General features: G+C 42.3%; 1 protein-coding gene across 2 annotated transcripts in view; it reads left to right on the forward strand.

Moving 5' to 3' along the window:
• Positions 1 to 17,816, forward strand: part of klhdc8b (kelch domain containing 8B) — a 283,831-nt gene that overhangs the window by 172,380 nt on the left and 93,635 nt on the right. For both annotated transcript variants that reach the window (XM_078170215.1, XM_033628898.2), the window contains one exon: positions 8,281 to 8,445. In XM_078170215.1, coding sequence (XP_078026341.1) covers positions 8,281 to 8,445 — 165 coding nt within the window. The remainder of the gene's footprint in view (positions 1 to 8,280; positions 8,446 to 17,816) is intronic.

Below are 17,816 nucleotides of genomic sequence, written 5' to 3' on the forward strand. Positions count from 1 at the left end.
ACGTTACTGTCATTAGCATCAAGCTAGCAAATAATGTTACATCCTCACGGTCGGACATAAAGTAATAACATTAACAAATAGCGGCGGGGCTTTTACTCACCACAACTGCAGAGGCTCCCAGCTTCATTTGAAACAGACTACATTATAGACGGTCCGTTATTTATTAATCCCTCTGTGTGTTTATATATTTACTTTTTATCCGCTCTGTTGTCTTTGTAAAGTTAACATATCGCACCGTCATTTCAAACTCAACACTTGTTTCAAATTAAAAGCCCCGTATAACCTCGGCTGAGAGAGACTTTTATTCTGAAACATTTGTCAGAACTTCCTGTGGAAGATACAGTAGCTTGACAGTTTACGTGTGGCGCTTCAAATGTAGCTCCTGCCATCTGCTGACGCTTTTAGGTGACTACAACAACATGTCGGCTGGCACATATTTTTATACAGTCTGTGGAACAGACACTGTTCTGGCAGTGACTCAAATAATAGTGAAAGTAATAAAAATAGGACAAGAATAACCCGATGACATCACACACGCCGTGAAAGACGACCGGGGATAATTGGTGAGTACCAGCATGTAGCATGTACCAGGCATAATCAGGGGCGGACTGGGGCAAAAAAGAGGCCCGGGAATTTAGTACCTGACTGGCCCACTCAGGGGCCGGGGCGGCGAGTAATGCCGGCAAATGCTGGCGGCGGATGATGGCGGTGGAACAAATATGTTCACATATATGTGGGAGACAAAAAAATATACATGTAAACATTATTGAAGGGATAATGACACATCATTTAACCTGAGGCCTTGATTAGAACAAATATGTAATATTTTTTAATGTTAGTTAAAATAGTTAGTCTGCAATAGTCGCTTAATAGTGTGAAGACTAGTGAACATGTAAGTCACACTAATTATGATCATAACATAATAATAAATATATATCACCTATGGTGCCTCAGATAAGCACAATTACATGTTCTTAAGTATATACTGAATAAGTACAGCTTAAGTTTTATAAACTGCAAATAATACACTTTAAGAACAACACATTAATACACATTTCCCCTTCACAGTGCATGTCTCAATTTCTATATTGTCCAACAATGCCCACACAAACAGAATAAAACTGACATTCATTTTAATGTTGATGAATTAGCAAAGTAATATACAGCAGAGTAGCATTTAGCTCACCAGCTTAAGGGAAATACACAAGAGATAATGTTAGATCAGATGTTCGGCTATTTTATTAGTTACTTAGCCATGCTGATGTTGGCTAATGCCACTGAGCGCTGTCTGGCTCTAGTAACGTTACACAATAATGACGTTTTGATAACCAAACTAGCCTACAAGCATTGTGCTAAAAGTTAACAAGCTAGCCAAATAATGTTATCACATACAGCCGCCTCACCTGACTAGCATCCCCCTCCTGGTCACGTTGTCCTCCTTCTGCAGACGGCGACACGAGAGCTGCAGGTGCTGCTGCGGATACTGAAGGTCCTGCTTGAGATGCAGCAGCAGAAAATAAATGTGTCAACTTTTGACACTTGGCAGCATCTGCCTGTAGTGCCTGCCTTGTTTTGTCTCTCAACTTCTCCACTCCTCCTTTCCGTTTCTTCTCCATTTTTGCATGTATGTATGATTGATTGATTGACAGATGCAGGGGGAGGAGGGACCGAGGCCCTCGGCCTTCGGTTGTGATTGGCCAACAGCCCCAGGACCGAGGTGAAAGGGGTGTGACACACCCATGTGGGCCAATGTTGATTAGCCAGACACTAGAGAAACTATAAACATTGGTTATCATATTAAAGGCCAGCCCAACTGCGCCGAAAGTCTTTATTTTTTTGTTTTTTCTCAGTCCAGCCATACCGGCCCACTGATGCAGCAGCCCACCGGGAAAACTCCCGGAACTCCCGATGGCCAGTCCACCTCTGGGTATAATGCAAGTCCTGAGTCTGAAATATGTCTGTCAGCGAGTCCTACTCCACCTATTTAGACTCCACCGTAGACAACGGCAGCATTTCTCCAACCACGTAACGAGCTACAAGCTCCGTGGCTTCTTTCAGACTGATAGGTTTAACGTTATCTCCGTTATTAGAACCAAACGACAGCCACTGGTGTTTCGGAGCTGAAGGACCAGTGTTCTAAAAGTAACGGAAGTAACTGATGTCTTGTTTGAAAATGTACTTAAGTATTTGATTACTCAAACAGCAAACTAACGCGTTAGGTTACTCGTTACTGCAAAAAGTAATCAAAGTACCCATACTTTGATTACTTTTTGCGTTACTTTGTAACGCGTTATACCCATACCCATTACGCGTCGCCGCTGAAACGTTCACTTATAGCCTCTCTTTGGTGTTTGAGCAGTTTTATAAAACTCTTGAACATGTAATGGCTCCTTAATTAGCAAGTTGACTTTACATAGACGGCATGTCTTTTCAATTTCTCCTGACATTGTGTTTGTTCACCGCTCCGCGACATGCGCGGTAAGGCCCGAACATACTCGGGCGGAACATACGCGGAACGGATTCCGCGGAGGTCCGCGTGGACTCTGAGTGGACGTCCGCAAGCCCTGTGCGCGCAAAGCCCTGTGCGCACCAGTGACTGCTCGGCATGTATTTTTCACATTGCGGGGGTTTTTCACGGACATTTTTACAGGAAACTACAACGCGGAAGTGCGCTCGACTATGAAAGCCCGAATGACTGCGGACATTCCTCGCGGAGTCCGCTCTGCTTATAGTACGCCTGAGTATGCTTGTGTCGAGCGGGCGGAGGCGTTGACCCCCCCCCCCCCCCCCCATCCTCTGCTCTCTCACTAAGCAGCCTCCCTCTGTCTCCTCTCACTCAGCCTCGTTCAGCCTCGATCTCGTCAGCATGCTCCACACACGCGCTGTCTCCCCCCCACACCTCGCGATTGCATTGTCATTTAAAAAAGACATCGTGAAACAACCCTTCTGTTGCCGATGGGCGATCGGATCGCCCATTGGCACAACCCTAGGTCAAAGGTTAACTTCAGTGTGACATCATAATCTGCAAAAATACTGTTCTGCCCATTACTCAACATCATAAGTCGGGAACAGAAAGAGAGACATTTGGTCAGATACTAAACTAGTGACACTAATCTTGGGTGCTCATCTTAGGGTCAGGGTTGTGTAGATCTGCTGTGCTGCCGGGTTGAAGATGTGTGTCAAGCGTCCATGTTTTATGTAGCTTCTTTGCAGCAACATCCATATTGGAAGCATTGCCATCTGTCATAGCTATGTATGAGTCTGGACATGGATTCCCCAAACAAAGGACACATGAGGTGAAAGTGCTTTCCCCACACCTCAGTATGTCTGCAATCTTTCTCTCAGGCTGTGTACAGCTCCATCAACCTACAGCAACACGGCAACCTCTATGTTGGCTGAGACAAACAGATTGGTGCTTCATCAGCAGTAATGTGAACACTGTACCTGACTGTGCCGATGAAGAGGTAGCTGTACTGAAAGGTGCACCTCTCAATTAACTTGTCAATGTACATTCCAACCCTCACCAAAGCTCACAAGCTTTAAGTGCTGAGAAAAAGGCGAGACCAAATTAAATGAATTTCCCTCTCAGTGTAGCTGGATTAATCCTTAGTGACAGAGTGAGAAACTCAAAAGGAGTCAGTTGACATGACTTGAGCAACTTGCAGCATTTCTGTATCTGCATTTGTTTCATTTGCAGTCACATTGTAAAGTTAATGCTGAGATGTTTTCCTCATCTGCTTGTGGTGTGTGTGTGTGTGTGTGTGTGTGTGTGTGTGTGTGTGTGCTTGCTTGTGTTTTTCTCAAGTTGCAGTAGATTTCTCTTAGCAACCGTTATTAGATGGAAACTACAATTCTGTAACTTTCTAACTTTGCTATTTTTTACTGTTACATGAGCAGATTTAAATTTTACTCTATAGTGATTACTTGTGCTTATGATGCATCACAAATGTACATAATAAAATAACAGGAGGGAGGGAGTGCATATCATGGATTTATAAAGAGAATTGAATAAAGCATTGGAGGCAGGACCCAGTGCATTCATGCAAAAGTTACTTGGAGCCGAAAAAACCTCATTTTCCACAGTATTAAATTACCCTGATCTTCCACACTGTGGGGCCTCACAGCGAGAGCACCAGAGACTTATAGTGGCCCAGCAGCTAATTTCCAGTTTAGCACTCTGCAAATTTGAATGAGAAAAAAATGGTTTAATCTTGAGGCTCCTCTAGGCTTTCCAAATATTATTGGACGGAATGGATCAAATAAAATGTATCCACTCATTAACAGATGTATCTTTCATTATGTAAGTCTATGGGGAGTACGTATTTTTGGGCCTAATACCGTCACAGACTTGGATGTTGTAATTCCATTTTCAATTTTGCGCATTAGTCCTGTAGATAGCAGGATTCCAAAATATTTGGGTTATGCGTGAATTACTGGCTCATGATTACATGGGATACGTATGAATTTGGGTGCATTACTTTTCATAGGAAACCGTATGAACAGTTTATGAGAACAGCCTGTTGCAAACATATGAATCTACAGGAAGTGACTCTGCCAAAATATCAAAGGTCACACAACAAAAATCTAATTAACATGTAGCAGACTGCAGATATTTCATTTTGTTCACAAACTAAAAGCTCCCCAAAAGAAACAAACAGAAACAAATTTATACAAGGCAACTAATAAAATGTGAGGGAAAAGTGGATTATTGGTGAAATATAAAACGTATTACATGAATACATTGGTTACATCAGTTATAGTGTAATGTGATTTTTTTGTGTGTTAATAATAGTATAATAATAATAGACTGGGATGGGAAATGATGGGTCTCTGTGGTTCAAATATATCTCTTTTGTACTTCGATGATGATAAATGTGAATGTGATGCACAGTTTCATAAAGTATTACAGGTAGAGAAAGATTTAACCTGTCTTTTCCTAGCATATATTTGAATATTTGAACATCTAATGTAGGACAAAAGTGTTGGAACATGCTACATCTTGTGATTTCTGCCTGATAAAAGCTGAGTGTGACCCATAAAATGCATTAAGAGCAACTTTTCCGCAGCCTCCTCTGGGCATGTAAATGCTTTTTTCTACATTTAATCTCAGCAAAAACAGGCTCTCATTTCATTGTACATTAAAATGCTTATCAGACTGCTGTGACAAAGGAGCTTTTGGAAGTGTAAAAGCTCAAGTGAAAGCAATTTAGTCTGACAGACGTTTTGACAGTTATTTTCTTTGTACTGTTTTGAATTGGTTCACACACGCAGACCCACATCCTGCATGTGAAATAATTTGCTCTTTTAAAGACACTTACTGATGCACACACACCCACATGAACACACACATCCCTGATTGTTGTTTGATCTCCTTTTTTCTCCCTATTATCTTTTTTATTTTTCCCTTTTAAACACACACCCAAACACTCACACACACAAGTGGCCAGGAATGCATTCTGCTTTCAATTGTTGCTCGAGCACTCTGCCAGTGTGGCAGGTATTTTTTGCTGTAAATTCTCATTGTTCAAATTAGAGTGCACATCTGTCCGTCATTTTAGGCTAATGTGCAAGTAAGTACAAATGTTGAACTATTAAAACTATTTGAAAGTTAGTTGACAACCATTAGGAGAAAATCACTCAGTCCATTCAGGATGCAGCTGAGTTGCCGACACTCATTGACATTTAGAATGACATTTAGAAAATTATAATAACACCTTTTGATTAAGCTGTGCACTAAACGTTCCTACAGACATTTATGATCCCCAGAAGATGAAGCCATCTTCTCCATGAGGTTGATTTTGTGATTTGAAGTAGTGATGTGACGTTCGTGAACAAACCGAGTCTTTGAACTGGCTCTTTGAAGTGAACAAGTGAAACGACTCTTTGAAGTGAACGAGTGAACCGGCTTTTTAGAGTAAACAAGCCAGTTCCTAATTACTTTGTTATTTGCATTAATTTACTCTGTATCCATTAATACCAGATTATTTGATCATTTGATTTGATTATTTGGAGAAAGAGAGTGCAGCCGCTCACTCGTTCACTTCAAAGAGCTGGTTCAAAGACTCAGCTTGTTCGCGCACGTCACATCACTACTTGTTTTTAAAGGGCATTGTTATGGCTACACCAAACTTCGTATCTGCGGAGTCTATTCTGGGTCGACGTTACAATATCCAATATATTTTTGCTTTAATTTACTCTGTATTCATTAAGTCCAGATTATTTGATCTGGAACAAGTTGAGAGAGTCTAGTTTGTGAGGGAGAAAGACAGTGCAGCCGCTCACTCGTTCACTTCAAAGACTCGGCCCGTTCACGCATGTCACATCACTACTTGTTGTTTAGAAAGGGCGTTGCTATGGCTACACCAAACTTTATATGTGCGGAATCTATTCTGAGTCCACGTTACAATATCCAGATCACGTGATGCGATAAATCAGCAATGCGATTCGTCGCTGAACCCACTAACATCCTAACACAGTTTGGCTTTCTTCACATTGACCTTTGCAGCCTTGCCATTAATGTAGAGCAGACTCTCCTTAGGCATGATAAAAGGGATCCTACCAGAAACAAATTAAAAGTCATTATGTGGATTCCACAGTGGTGCAAATACAAATGAGGCTAAATGAAAGGGCACATACAGTATGAAGCTGCTGTTTATCGATAGCTCATTACAGCACCACACATGCTTACATTGTGGTAAGTGAGGCCCTTTGCAATTACAGTATTAGCGCTCTGCTCAACCCACTTAGCTCCCTGGTGATCTGAAAAAAAAAAAAGGTATTAAAAGTTAAGGAGTAATGTATTATTATAGTTTCCTCCATTCCCGCCCGCCCGCCTCTCCACGTGGCTGCATTGCAACACGCGTTATGGGATGGAAGTGCCCTTGCTGCGTCATTTATTTTATGTACAACAGTAAAATTGGATTTACTCAGCGATAAGTGCCGTAGTGTGTGGCAATCACACTTGTATTGAGCTGCATTCTGAGTGACAGATTTATTATTGCTTTATTCCTCACAGTTTAAGTCACAGCTCTGAGGATCTGTCATCTGTCTGGGTCCCTCCATGTGTCACTTCTTCTCGCTCTTCCTCCCTCAGATTGAAATTGTTACAACTTCCAGAGTGCTAATCTGTTAATATGTAACACTGCTGTGTCCTCTCCTCGTTTCCTCCTTTCTTCTCCACATTTCCTCCTCCACTCTCATTTCCTCCTCTCACCCTCTCATGTTTCCTCCTCTTCCCTTCTCTCAACTTCTTGCTTGTTTCCTCCTCTCCTCTCCTCTCCTCTCCTCTCCTCTCCTCTCCTCTCCTCTCTCTCCTTTCCTCCTGTCCTTTTATCATTGGTTTCCTCCTCTCATCTTTTGTACTTCCTTTCCTTGTACTCTCCTCTTTCCCTCTTCTCTTTTCACTTTTTTCCTCTTCTCCTCTCATCTTTTATCTTTTCTTGTACTCTTAATTTCCTCTGATCATCTGGTCTCCTCCTCTTCTGTTCTCACTTGTTTCCTCCCCTTCTCTTCTTACTTGTTTTCTTCCTCTCCTCTTCAGGTTGTTCCCTCTCTTCTCGCCTGTTTCCTTTCCGTGCTCTCCTCATGTTTCCTCCTCTTCTCTCGTTTCCTCTCCTCTCTTCACACTTGTTTCCTTTCCTTTCTTGTCCTCTCCTCATGTTTCCTCCTCTCCTCTCCTCTCCTCCTCTCCTGTTCTCTCTTGATTCCTCTTCTCCTCTCATCTTTTGTCCTTACCTGTTCTCTCCTCTCATTTTCTCATCTCCTGTGTTGTTTCCTCCACTCCCCTCTTCTCTCTTGTTTTCTTCTTTTCTCTCCTCTTCCTTCATCTCCCCCTCTCCCTCCCTCATTCCAGTGCCTGCTCAGCACTCTCCCTGTCCGTTTGCCTTGCTCCTCTGTATATTCTAATGACACTGCAGTAGTTGGGGATGCTTGCCGTGTCCTTGTGAAAAAGTTATTCGGGGTTATCTGGAAGTTCCCTCAGACTCAGACATAAATATTTCAAGTTGTTTGGATGAGTGTGGACGGATGAGTCAGATAGCAGACCTGACAGGTAGAGCAGAAATGGCGGGACAAAAGGGCACTGTGATGCATCACTTCCTCTGGTTGTTTGCAGGGCTGTTGGCAACATTACTCCCTTCATTAACCTCACATTAACCTGACAACAAGCTTGAGAGGAAATGTCTATTGACTCCATCGCTGCACCAAGAGAGGAAATCATAATAAGCTCTTTGCTGTAAAAGCTGTTATTTCACTGTGATTCTCTTGTCTGTCTCTGTGCAGATGGAAAGGTGTATGCGTTGGGAGGTATGGGAGCAGACACAACGCCACAGGCATTGGTGAGGGTTTATGAGGCAGAGAAGGACCAATGGCAGCCGATGACCTCCATGCCCACGCCGCGGTACGGAGCCACGCCCTTCATAAGAGGAAACAAAATCTACATGATGGGTAGGAGACGAGATCTTGTCATCTAATTTTAAGTTTTTAATCTTTTCATTTCCCTATGTTGAATTCACCAACACCGTCTGTTTCTATCCTGCTGGCTTCCAGACTTTTACAAACCATGGCACCCGTTTTTATTGTGCCTACTCTCTCCACATAGACTCAAAGTCAGTCATGCAGTCTTATTTATTGTATTCATTTCTGTTGCATCTACACATAATTGCAGGCATTCCAAAACACTGCATATGTGCTGTCAGAATAAAACCTCTTGAAACAATTTAAAAGCCAAGGACATTTACAGCCGGGGAGATTTGAACACTCTTGACTCTGAACTGATTTTCTACTGTTTTCACAGTCCTTTAACAGTTCGTACTGTTATTTTGTTCACACTGTTATTAGGACTGACAGGAACGCTTTGAGGCTTTGAAGCCTAGATTGTTGCCATGGTAATTAACGTCAGAATCAGTGTTTGAATGCTCTGTTTTTATACACATACATGCAATAGCTCTCCAACATTATTAATGCTGCATCAACATTCATTTTTTTAATTATTCTCAGACAAGGACATCTAAACCGAGTGATAGTTTTATGATTCCATCTTCCCCTTATCTAATGTCAGTCATCAGGGGCCTCATTTATAACACTATGCCACAAAACACACATTCAATCTTAAATGGTCAGTGCAAAGCGCCTCATTAATGTTGATGCATATGCTGATGATCATTGGTTCTTTACGATGAATCATGGCAACGACTGAGAGGAATTTTTCTGACCCAGGAGGAATTGAGGTGTTTGTGATTGAGCCAGGGGTTAGAAAGAACATATTGTTTGGTGGCCTGTGGGGTCAAAAACAAAAGAAAAGGCAGTGAGTGGCAGCATGTTCCTGCCTGCGGTTAAGTTTGATCGATATGTGCAGGTGGTGAAGATGTGTCGGGTAGATGACTGGTGAAGTGGAGTGTGTGTGGCAGTCTTTGCTGAGTCTTCATTGCACTTTGTGCGCCTGACAGCATAGGTGTATTTACTGCAGCAATTTTACACGCAAATACTGAAAACTGAAATCATACTAATTGATATATGGACAGTCTTAGAAGATACTGAGAACTGTTGATGCTGTGTGCTGCAGTTATTGAATGCTGTTTGATCTCATCTTGGATTTCTACAACTGACAATTATAATTTCATCAGTTAGCCTAGTTACATGGTTGAGGTGAAAGTGACTCCACATATTCACACTTATTAACCGAAGAGGGAAAGCCAGACTTTCCTGAATCCTGCCACAGCCTGGCATCATCCAGCTGTGCACAGTGAGCTCCACAGCTGACCACGACTGTCAGTTGCTTGCACCAGCACCCCAGCCCTCTCCTCTGTGCTCCGGTGGTGGAGAATGTGATAGTGAGACAACGCTAATGAAACAATGATTTGAGTTTGTATCTTTTACAATAAAAAAGTGCTTATGGCTCACTAACACAAGCGCAAATAAAACTGCTGCATTTAGATGTTAATGAAGTGGATCTATAACAGAAGTGTGGTATGAGGTGAATCTAAGTGTGAGAGACATCATTACGTGTATAATGATTCATCTCACATTTAATTTCTACATTCTGGCTTCAATTCACCACCTCACCATCTGTGTCAAGTTTTTTTATTTTTTTTATTTTTCATGCAGTGGTTATAAATAAGGCCCAAGCAGTCCAGCACTACTGACACTGCGACAGCTTTACCAAATTTGACAGGCTTACAGATACCCTAGCAAGATGTCAAAAAACTTGAGTGTCTGGAAAAATTTCAAAATTTGGGAATATTACCTGCAAAGGTTAAGTGCCAGATATGCCAAAGGAAAATGGTATGTCACAAATCTGTTTTCAAGCTATCATGAGTAATGCGCAACCTGCGTGCTAAGAAAATGGTTAACTCATGCTATTTTAGATGCATTGACTGATATCCTCATCTCTCACTTCTCCAGTTCTAAGCTTCAGTTAAGCCTAATTCACATTACGCGATTTTCACCGCGATTTTGGCGTTGCAGAGGATCTTGAGAGCCACCTTGGGTTGAAGGTGAGTTGGCAGATAGTCTGCCATGACGAGTCCTCATGTGTGAACAAGCCTACGAGCAAGTCGCCCCCTCGTCTGTGACTGGGACTGGATATCTAGCATGCTAGAAAACTGGAGAAGTCTGTTGGCCAAAACACACCGGCGGCGTCATATGATGGCAGCGTCATTTGACGGCGCCGTCATTGACACGAGTCAAGTGCCGCCCCCAACACACACAAAAAGCGTCGCGCTGCGGGGCGTCAACCGGATTTCTATTGCACACTCCAGTCCGCTAGGCTGGGAAGTACAAAATAGCGCTTTTTCAAGGGCGGCGACGCTGGAAAAATAGGACAATAGCGTAAAGTGCCGCGGTGTGGCACGTCGATGCGCATCAAACCGTCGCCGGTGTGAGTTTGTAAATAGAAAATAATGGGGGCGGCTGTTTTGACACGCGTCGTACGGCACCAGTGTGTTTTGGCCTTAACATGACTGACAAAGAGCATCAGCCAATGAGAGGTGGGATACATTCCACGTCAGCACGCAGGAGAATGGAAGAAATGTGAGGAGGACAAGCCGGCAAGCAACAACAATGGCGGCATCCACAGGATCACGGGGAGCGCGTTGTGTTTGGACCCAGGCCCTGGAGACAGATCTGATTCAACACTGGGAAGAATATCCATGCCTTTACAATGTGTCGTCTCCAAGTTAAAAAACATAGTTTGGTTACGTCACCGCATTATCTGGGGCTCTGTCAGAGAAGGCTCGTGGAGAAATCTTGTGGTGTGCACACAGGTTGTAACGCAGTTGGCGAGACTACCGCTGACAGAAACACACGTCGCCAGGTACGCACTCAAAAGATTACGATAGTCTCCGCGACGCAAAATCAGGGTGAAAATCGTGTAATGCGAACTAGCCTTTAGCCGCGAATATTTCTCATTGCAGCTTTGATGCCCCAAAACTGGTATTCGGGATATCTGGACTTGCCATTTAGCTTTGTAGTTCTCGGGGGATTCTCTATAGTATTACGAGTTAATATTGTATTAAGTTATGATTGAGTTATTTCCAAAACACTGGTCGTGTTATGTATATAAACAACATGATCATGTGTTTTATATGCTGGGACGGATGAAGTTCTTGTGATGACAGTTATATCAGCTGTGTCTTGAGACTGAGATATCGTAAATCATATAAAGTTAAACAAATTTTTCATTATTACTACAATATTGTGCAAAATAAAAAATACAAACAAATATTGCTGCAAATTGTTCATTGGTATTGTTCATGGCCACTACGTACCATGTTTCATAACCCAGCACTGGAGAAGCAAGACATGGGAACTTTACTTGGGTCTTGAGGAGCTGCAGTGTTTTATCAGGGACAAACTGAAACCCACATTGTACATGTACTGCCACAGATTTTCTACCACACACACACACACACACACACACACACACACACTCTATGCACTGAGCTCAGCGGGGTGGGTGTGAGGAAAGACCATGAGAATCTTGCGGCATGTTCTGCACCATTGGTTCAATTAGCTGTTGCATCTCTCGATCTGGTATTTGCGAAAACAAACAGCTGGAGTAAAAGCTCTGTCACTAAACTGTGTTCTTATGTATCCTTGTGCATTTTTAAGTGTGTATATGGAAATCCTGGAGCTTTCTTTGTGGGTTGAAGGCGTATACCTGCATATCACATAGACTGCAGCTCTGCCCACAGCCTCACATCACCTGGGAGTCCAGTTCAGGGATTCAGCAGAGTGAAGAGGGATGTGTTCAGTCACTTTCTCAAGGACATTGATAGCTGATGACAGACTTGAAGTGCCTCAGGCTTTGGTGTTGTGGGAACATTTTCAACCTCTAGGCTACTCTGTAACACACTCAGTGCTCAAAGAGTAGATAAAGGGATAGGGATTGTAGGTGTGCCCACTCTCCCTTAACGATGCGAGTGTACTTTGCCTGGTCTGTCTTACACACTCATGGTATTCCTGTTTCACTTTGTTGCGCTCATGCAGCACACACACCTTCTGAACCATGGGTCAAGAGATACGCAAGTGTTGTCCTGCTTTCACCATAAGCCTTTTAGCTCTGTGACTTTATCTGCCTGGTGGTTTTACAGCTGTGAAAGGAACTGATGGGAAAACAAAAATGTGTCTCTGAGGTCTGAAGAGTCTTGCAGCCTTGGTACAATATTGATTAAGACAGAGATGGAGTTAAAAGCTACTCTGTAGGAGAGAAGAAAGGAATGTGTGTGCAGTGCACATCCTGCCTTTTGTTTTTCCCCCATCGAGTCATCTTCCATCCATGATCAAAGGTTACATTTGTTCTCATTGTGTCTCTTTGGGGGGCTGTTGTTGCTCATTGACACTTGGTAAAAATTTCACACCACCGCAAAGAGAGGAATTGGAGTCACACAAGGCAGGGTATGATCATTTTATCTCACTGCGGAAGCATTTTGCAAAGAGATGAATTCATTTCACTGCACGCCACTGGCAACAACACAGTCCACATTCAGCACAAAGTAGATGTAACCTCGTGAGAGCAGGAGCTTTCCATATCAATGTGTTTTCTCCCACGCTCCACCGGAGGGGTAGAGTAACTCTTTGCTTGTGTGCAGTGTCCGACAGAGCTTGACGCACTGCAGACACGTAACACAAGCAGGTGGAGAAAACATATGCATCAATTTGGCAACACATAGCCTGCATTTAGAAATACTGCAGATACTGAAAGCATAAGAAGATTGACAATGATGGAATGCAACTGGCTATATTTACTCAAATTTGAGGTACCTGGGTTACTTATTGTACTTTGTTACATTTATCTCACAACTGGACTTACTTTGCAGGCAAATATTTAACAGAACACACGATTATTCAACAAAGTACGATTCAGTTGTTGTTGAGAAGGTTTGTTGCCATTAAGAGTTTTGTACCTTCAATCAATGCATTTCCTCAAATTAAAGCTGTATCAGTGTCTTTTAACACTGGCAAAGGACAGACAGCCAATTTGAAGAACAGTGAAGAACAATGAATCACCTGTACATGTACAGAAACATATCACATTAAAGCAGGATTGGGGAACTCAAAATGTTAACAGTACCAGTATGCACATCAGATACAGTTAGTAACATTTACTGTAAAATAAACCAGTAAGTATATCAATATGCAATTCCTTAACTCTCATATTAACATAAGCCCCTTTTACACTGCCAGATTTTCCGCGAATGTTGGGCTGTTTTGTCGGCAAGCTGCAAGCCGGATTGGTGAGTTGAGCCCAAGTTTCCGCCTCGTAGGGTAGACATATTGACGGAACCCTTTTAGTTTTAAACAGAACGAGGTGGCCTTCCGCAACGGGAGCTGTTGATGACGCCTCACGTGTGACCCACTGGTGGTGGATAAACAGGAAACAGCTGATAGCAGGAATTAGCGAGCAGCTAGTAGCAAGAGGGAAACGCAAACCTGACAGACACTGTAAAGATGAGCAACTGGGGAGACAAGGAATTGCGCGCCCTCCTTGTCGGCTTGTTGTTTACCTTGCTGAGTTTAGCTATATATATGTATATATCACATTTTTCACATCACTATATCACCGTTTAGACTAATCTGATGTTTGTAAAGTCTATAAACACAATGATTGAACAAACATTACTATTTCTGTGTGTGTAATTAATAACGTGGTTATCGTAGATTAGCTGGGCTAACTGTTAGCTGTTAGCCGTTAGCGGTGTCTGTAATAACTCAATAACTCAATAAATGGTCTGTGAAAAAAATATTTTTTCCAGCAGATGTCTTAGTTACAACATGATTGAGCTAATTGGAGTAGTTTCATGTTGTATCCGACAACGGGAGGCTTTTAACAGATGACGTCCTGATGTTAGCTTTGCTGCTAGTGTTAACGTTAACTGTCCCTGTCAGCTGCAGCCACTGATGCTTTCTAGACATTGTGATTTCCCAAAACTGAATAAATACCACACATAGCAACACAAAACTGCTTTGCTAACTCAATCATGTTGTAAAAGCTGGATGGTTGATGCGTATATGCTGATTCAGGTGCTATCAGAGCCGATCCGCGCATCACTATGGCTTAACCATCAACTCAGTCAATAAAAACAACCCGTCCTGTGTTAGGAGTGTATGTCGCTGACAGAAAGAAAGAAAGAAAAGGAAAAAAAGTTAGAAAAGCAGTGTACACTTCACATATTTATTTCTCACAGTTGAGCACATGTTTGGCTGGCATGCAGAAGCACCGTCTGTGTGTCGAGAGTGCGAGCCGCAGCTTCAGCTGCTCAGGTAGAGAGGCTGTGTAGCCCGGTGTGTTTTTCGCTGATTCGGTTCTGCAGGTTCTCTGCTGGTACACTGGAGACGGGGATCAAGCAGTTTGTCTCACTTGGGATAGATTGTGCTTTTTTGGTTCATAGTATATGATTGACGTGCGATTTATTCGCATTTAGAGGGAATTATTTTTACCGGCAATTACCGGATAACGGAAACTTGGGCACAGTTATCTACAGTCCCTGACAAAAGTCTTGTCGCTTATCCTAGTTGTAGGAACAACAAATAATAACCTGACTTGTAGTTGATCAATTGGGATCAGAAATAGCTTATATGAAAGGCAAAGGCCTTTAGATTATGCTTATTATACCAAAATAAAGTTGTGCATCATTCATTGAGTTTTATCATTTAATTAGGACAGAAAGGTCAGATCTTGCTTGGACAAAAGTCTTGTCGTGTCTTTAAACGATTCAACCAATCACAGATTAGAGCTCCACCTGTGACAAATACTGTAATTAACACATTCCCAGGTGTGTATAAAAAGAACCCCAGCACACCAGACCTTCATGTGAAGTGCAACCTGACCGCTGACAACATGCCAAAGATTCAACCACAGACCAAAGTGCTGATCATCAAGAGCCTGAAGACCAAGTCTGCTGCTGAGGTGGCAGACATCTTCAGTGTATCCAAACGTCAAGTGGAGAGGATAAAAAAAAGATTTGAAGAAACTGGTGACGTTCATGACAAGCCCACGTCAGGCAGACCCCGTAACACAACTGTTAGAGAGGACCGTTTGTTGCTTCGGCAGTCCAGGGCCAGCCCTTTTTCAACTGCAGCAGAGCTACATCAGAACTGGTCACCAGAAACCCCTGTATCTACCAGAACAGTTCTCTCACGCAATGGTCTCCGTGGCCGAATTACTGCTCACAAACCAGCATTAAACAGAAGACAACAAAAGAATCGTGCTGCATTTGCCAAGGCTCACAGCTTGCAGAAAGGATGGACAGTGGAAAAGGGGCAGAAGGTTGATTTTTCTGATGAATCATCCATTGAACTGCATCCCAATCGCCGCAAATACTGCAGAAGACCTGTTGGAACCTGCATGGACCCAAGATTCACCTGGAAAACAGTCAAGTTTGGTGGAGGAAAAATCATGGTTTGGGGTTACATCCAGTATGGGGGTGTGCGAGAGACCTGCAGAGTGGATGGCAACATCAACAGCCTGAAGTATCAAGAGGTTCTCGCTGCCCATTACATTCCAAACCACAAGAGAGGGCAAATTCTTTAGCAGGATGGTGCTCCTTCTCATACTTCAGCCTCCACATCAAAGTTCCTGAAAGTGAAGAAGGTCAAGGTGCTCCAGGATTGGCCAGCCCAATCACCAGACATGAACATTATTGAGCATGTCTGGGGTAAAATGAAGGAGGAGGCTTGGAAGATGAAACCAAAGAATCTTGATGAACTCTGGGAGTCCTGCAAGACTGCTTTTTTTGCCATTCCAGATTACTTCATCAATAAGTTATTTGAGTCATTGCCGAGACGTATGGATGCAGTCCTCCAAGCTCATGGGAGTCATACACGATATTAATTCTTTTTCCCAAGACACCATGACTTTATGTTCTGATGTTATTGGAGCATGTTTGTGTATTCAAAATAAAGTATCATTTCTACAGTACATTATTTTTGTATGCGACAAGACTTTTGTCCAAGCAAGATCTGACCTTTCTGTCCTAATTAAATGATAAAATTCAGTGAATGATGCACAACTTTATTTTGGTATAATAAGCATAATCTAGAGGCCTTTGCCTTTCATATAAGCCATTTCTGATTCCAATGGATCAACTACAAGTCAAGTTATTATTTGTTGTTCCTACAACTTGGATAAGCGACAAGACTTTTGTCAGGGACTGTATATAAAATACACAGACTAACTAACTAACTAACTAACTGATTGACTAACATAAACAATTGAAAACTGAAAAAAATTAGCTTGCACCGTTAGCTCCGGTAAGGGAAAGCATGAGGGAAAGCGGCTGACTGGAAGTCACGCACAAAAACACGGAAGTTGATCACTATTTACTTCCATGTTTGAAAATAAGGTGGATACTATAGTGGAATAACACAGTCCCTGAAATTTAGTTATAACTTTTGGTTTGGCATGCCATTCCAAGATTCTGGCCTTTTCCGGCCCCCCCGTGAAAACATTCGTGGGTACCACTGTTCATACTACTTGGAGAAGTGGAAGCTGAATTTCTCTTTCAACCATTATTTATCAATTACTTCTTCCACATTTTGACATTGACCCTCACATCAAATCAATATGTAATCCTATATTGCTCTCTGTTTTTCTGGGATCACAGTTTGATTTAACATATTGTTAAATGTGTTGTTAAAGGCTAATGGCATAACATTTCCCCCCTATGTCTATCAGCTTCTGAAAAAGTGTGATATTTTGGGAAATGTGTTTATTCTCTTGTTGTCTCAGAGTTAGTTGAGAGCACTGACTCTGAGCAGTTGCTAGGCAACCAGCAGGGACACCAGGAAGTTCATGTGCCCAGCCAAGAAACAGTCTGGCACATAACCTGCTGTTAAACGGTAAACTGTTGTTTGAACACCTCATTTTTGTACAGATTAAACAAACATGATATGATGTGTTAATTAGTGAGCTTTAGAGGTTCTGCTAGGTGAATTTTACTGTCGGACAGAGCCAGGCCAGTTGTTTCCCCTTGTCTTAGGTGTTTGTGCTAAGCTAAGCTAACTGTCTGCAGCCATATACATTATATTAAAGGAGTAGTGTGTGAGATTTAGGGGGATTTAGTGGCATCTAGTGGTGAGGATTGCAAATTGCAACCAGCTTAAACTTCTGATTAGAATTATAAGTTTTTTGTTCTTTGTTAGAATGCATCACTTGAGTGTCTCAACTAATTTCGTTGTATTCCTATGCAATGACAATGAAGCCCGAATTCTCCACAGTCATTTCCTTTCCAAAACAAACAGTAATTTAAACAGATAAAACACTGAATAAAGCAATTTCAAGCTACAAATTAGTGTTTCTCCAGTGCTGTTAAGCATGT

Source organism: Epinephelus lanceolatus, chromosome 8 (genome assembly GCF_041903045.1).
Source record: "Epinephelus lanceolatus isolate andai-2023 chromosome 8, ASM4190304v1, whole genome shotgun sequence".
NCBI classification, from domain to species: Eukaryota; Metazoa; Chordata; class Actinopteri; order Perciformes; family Serranidae; genus Epinephelus; species Epinephelus lanceolatus.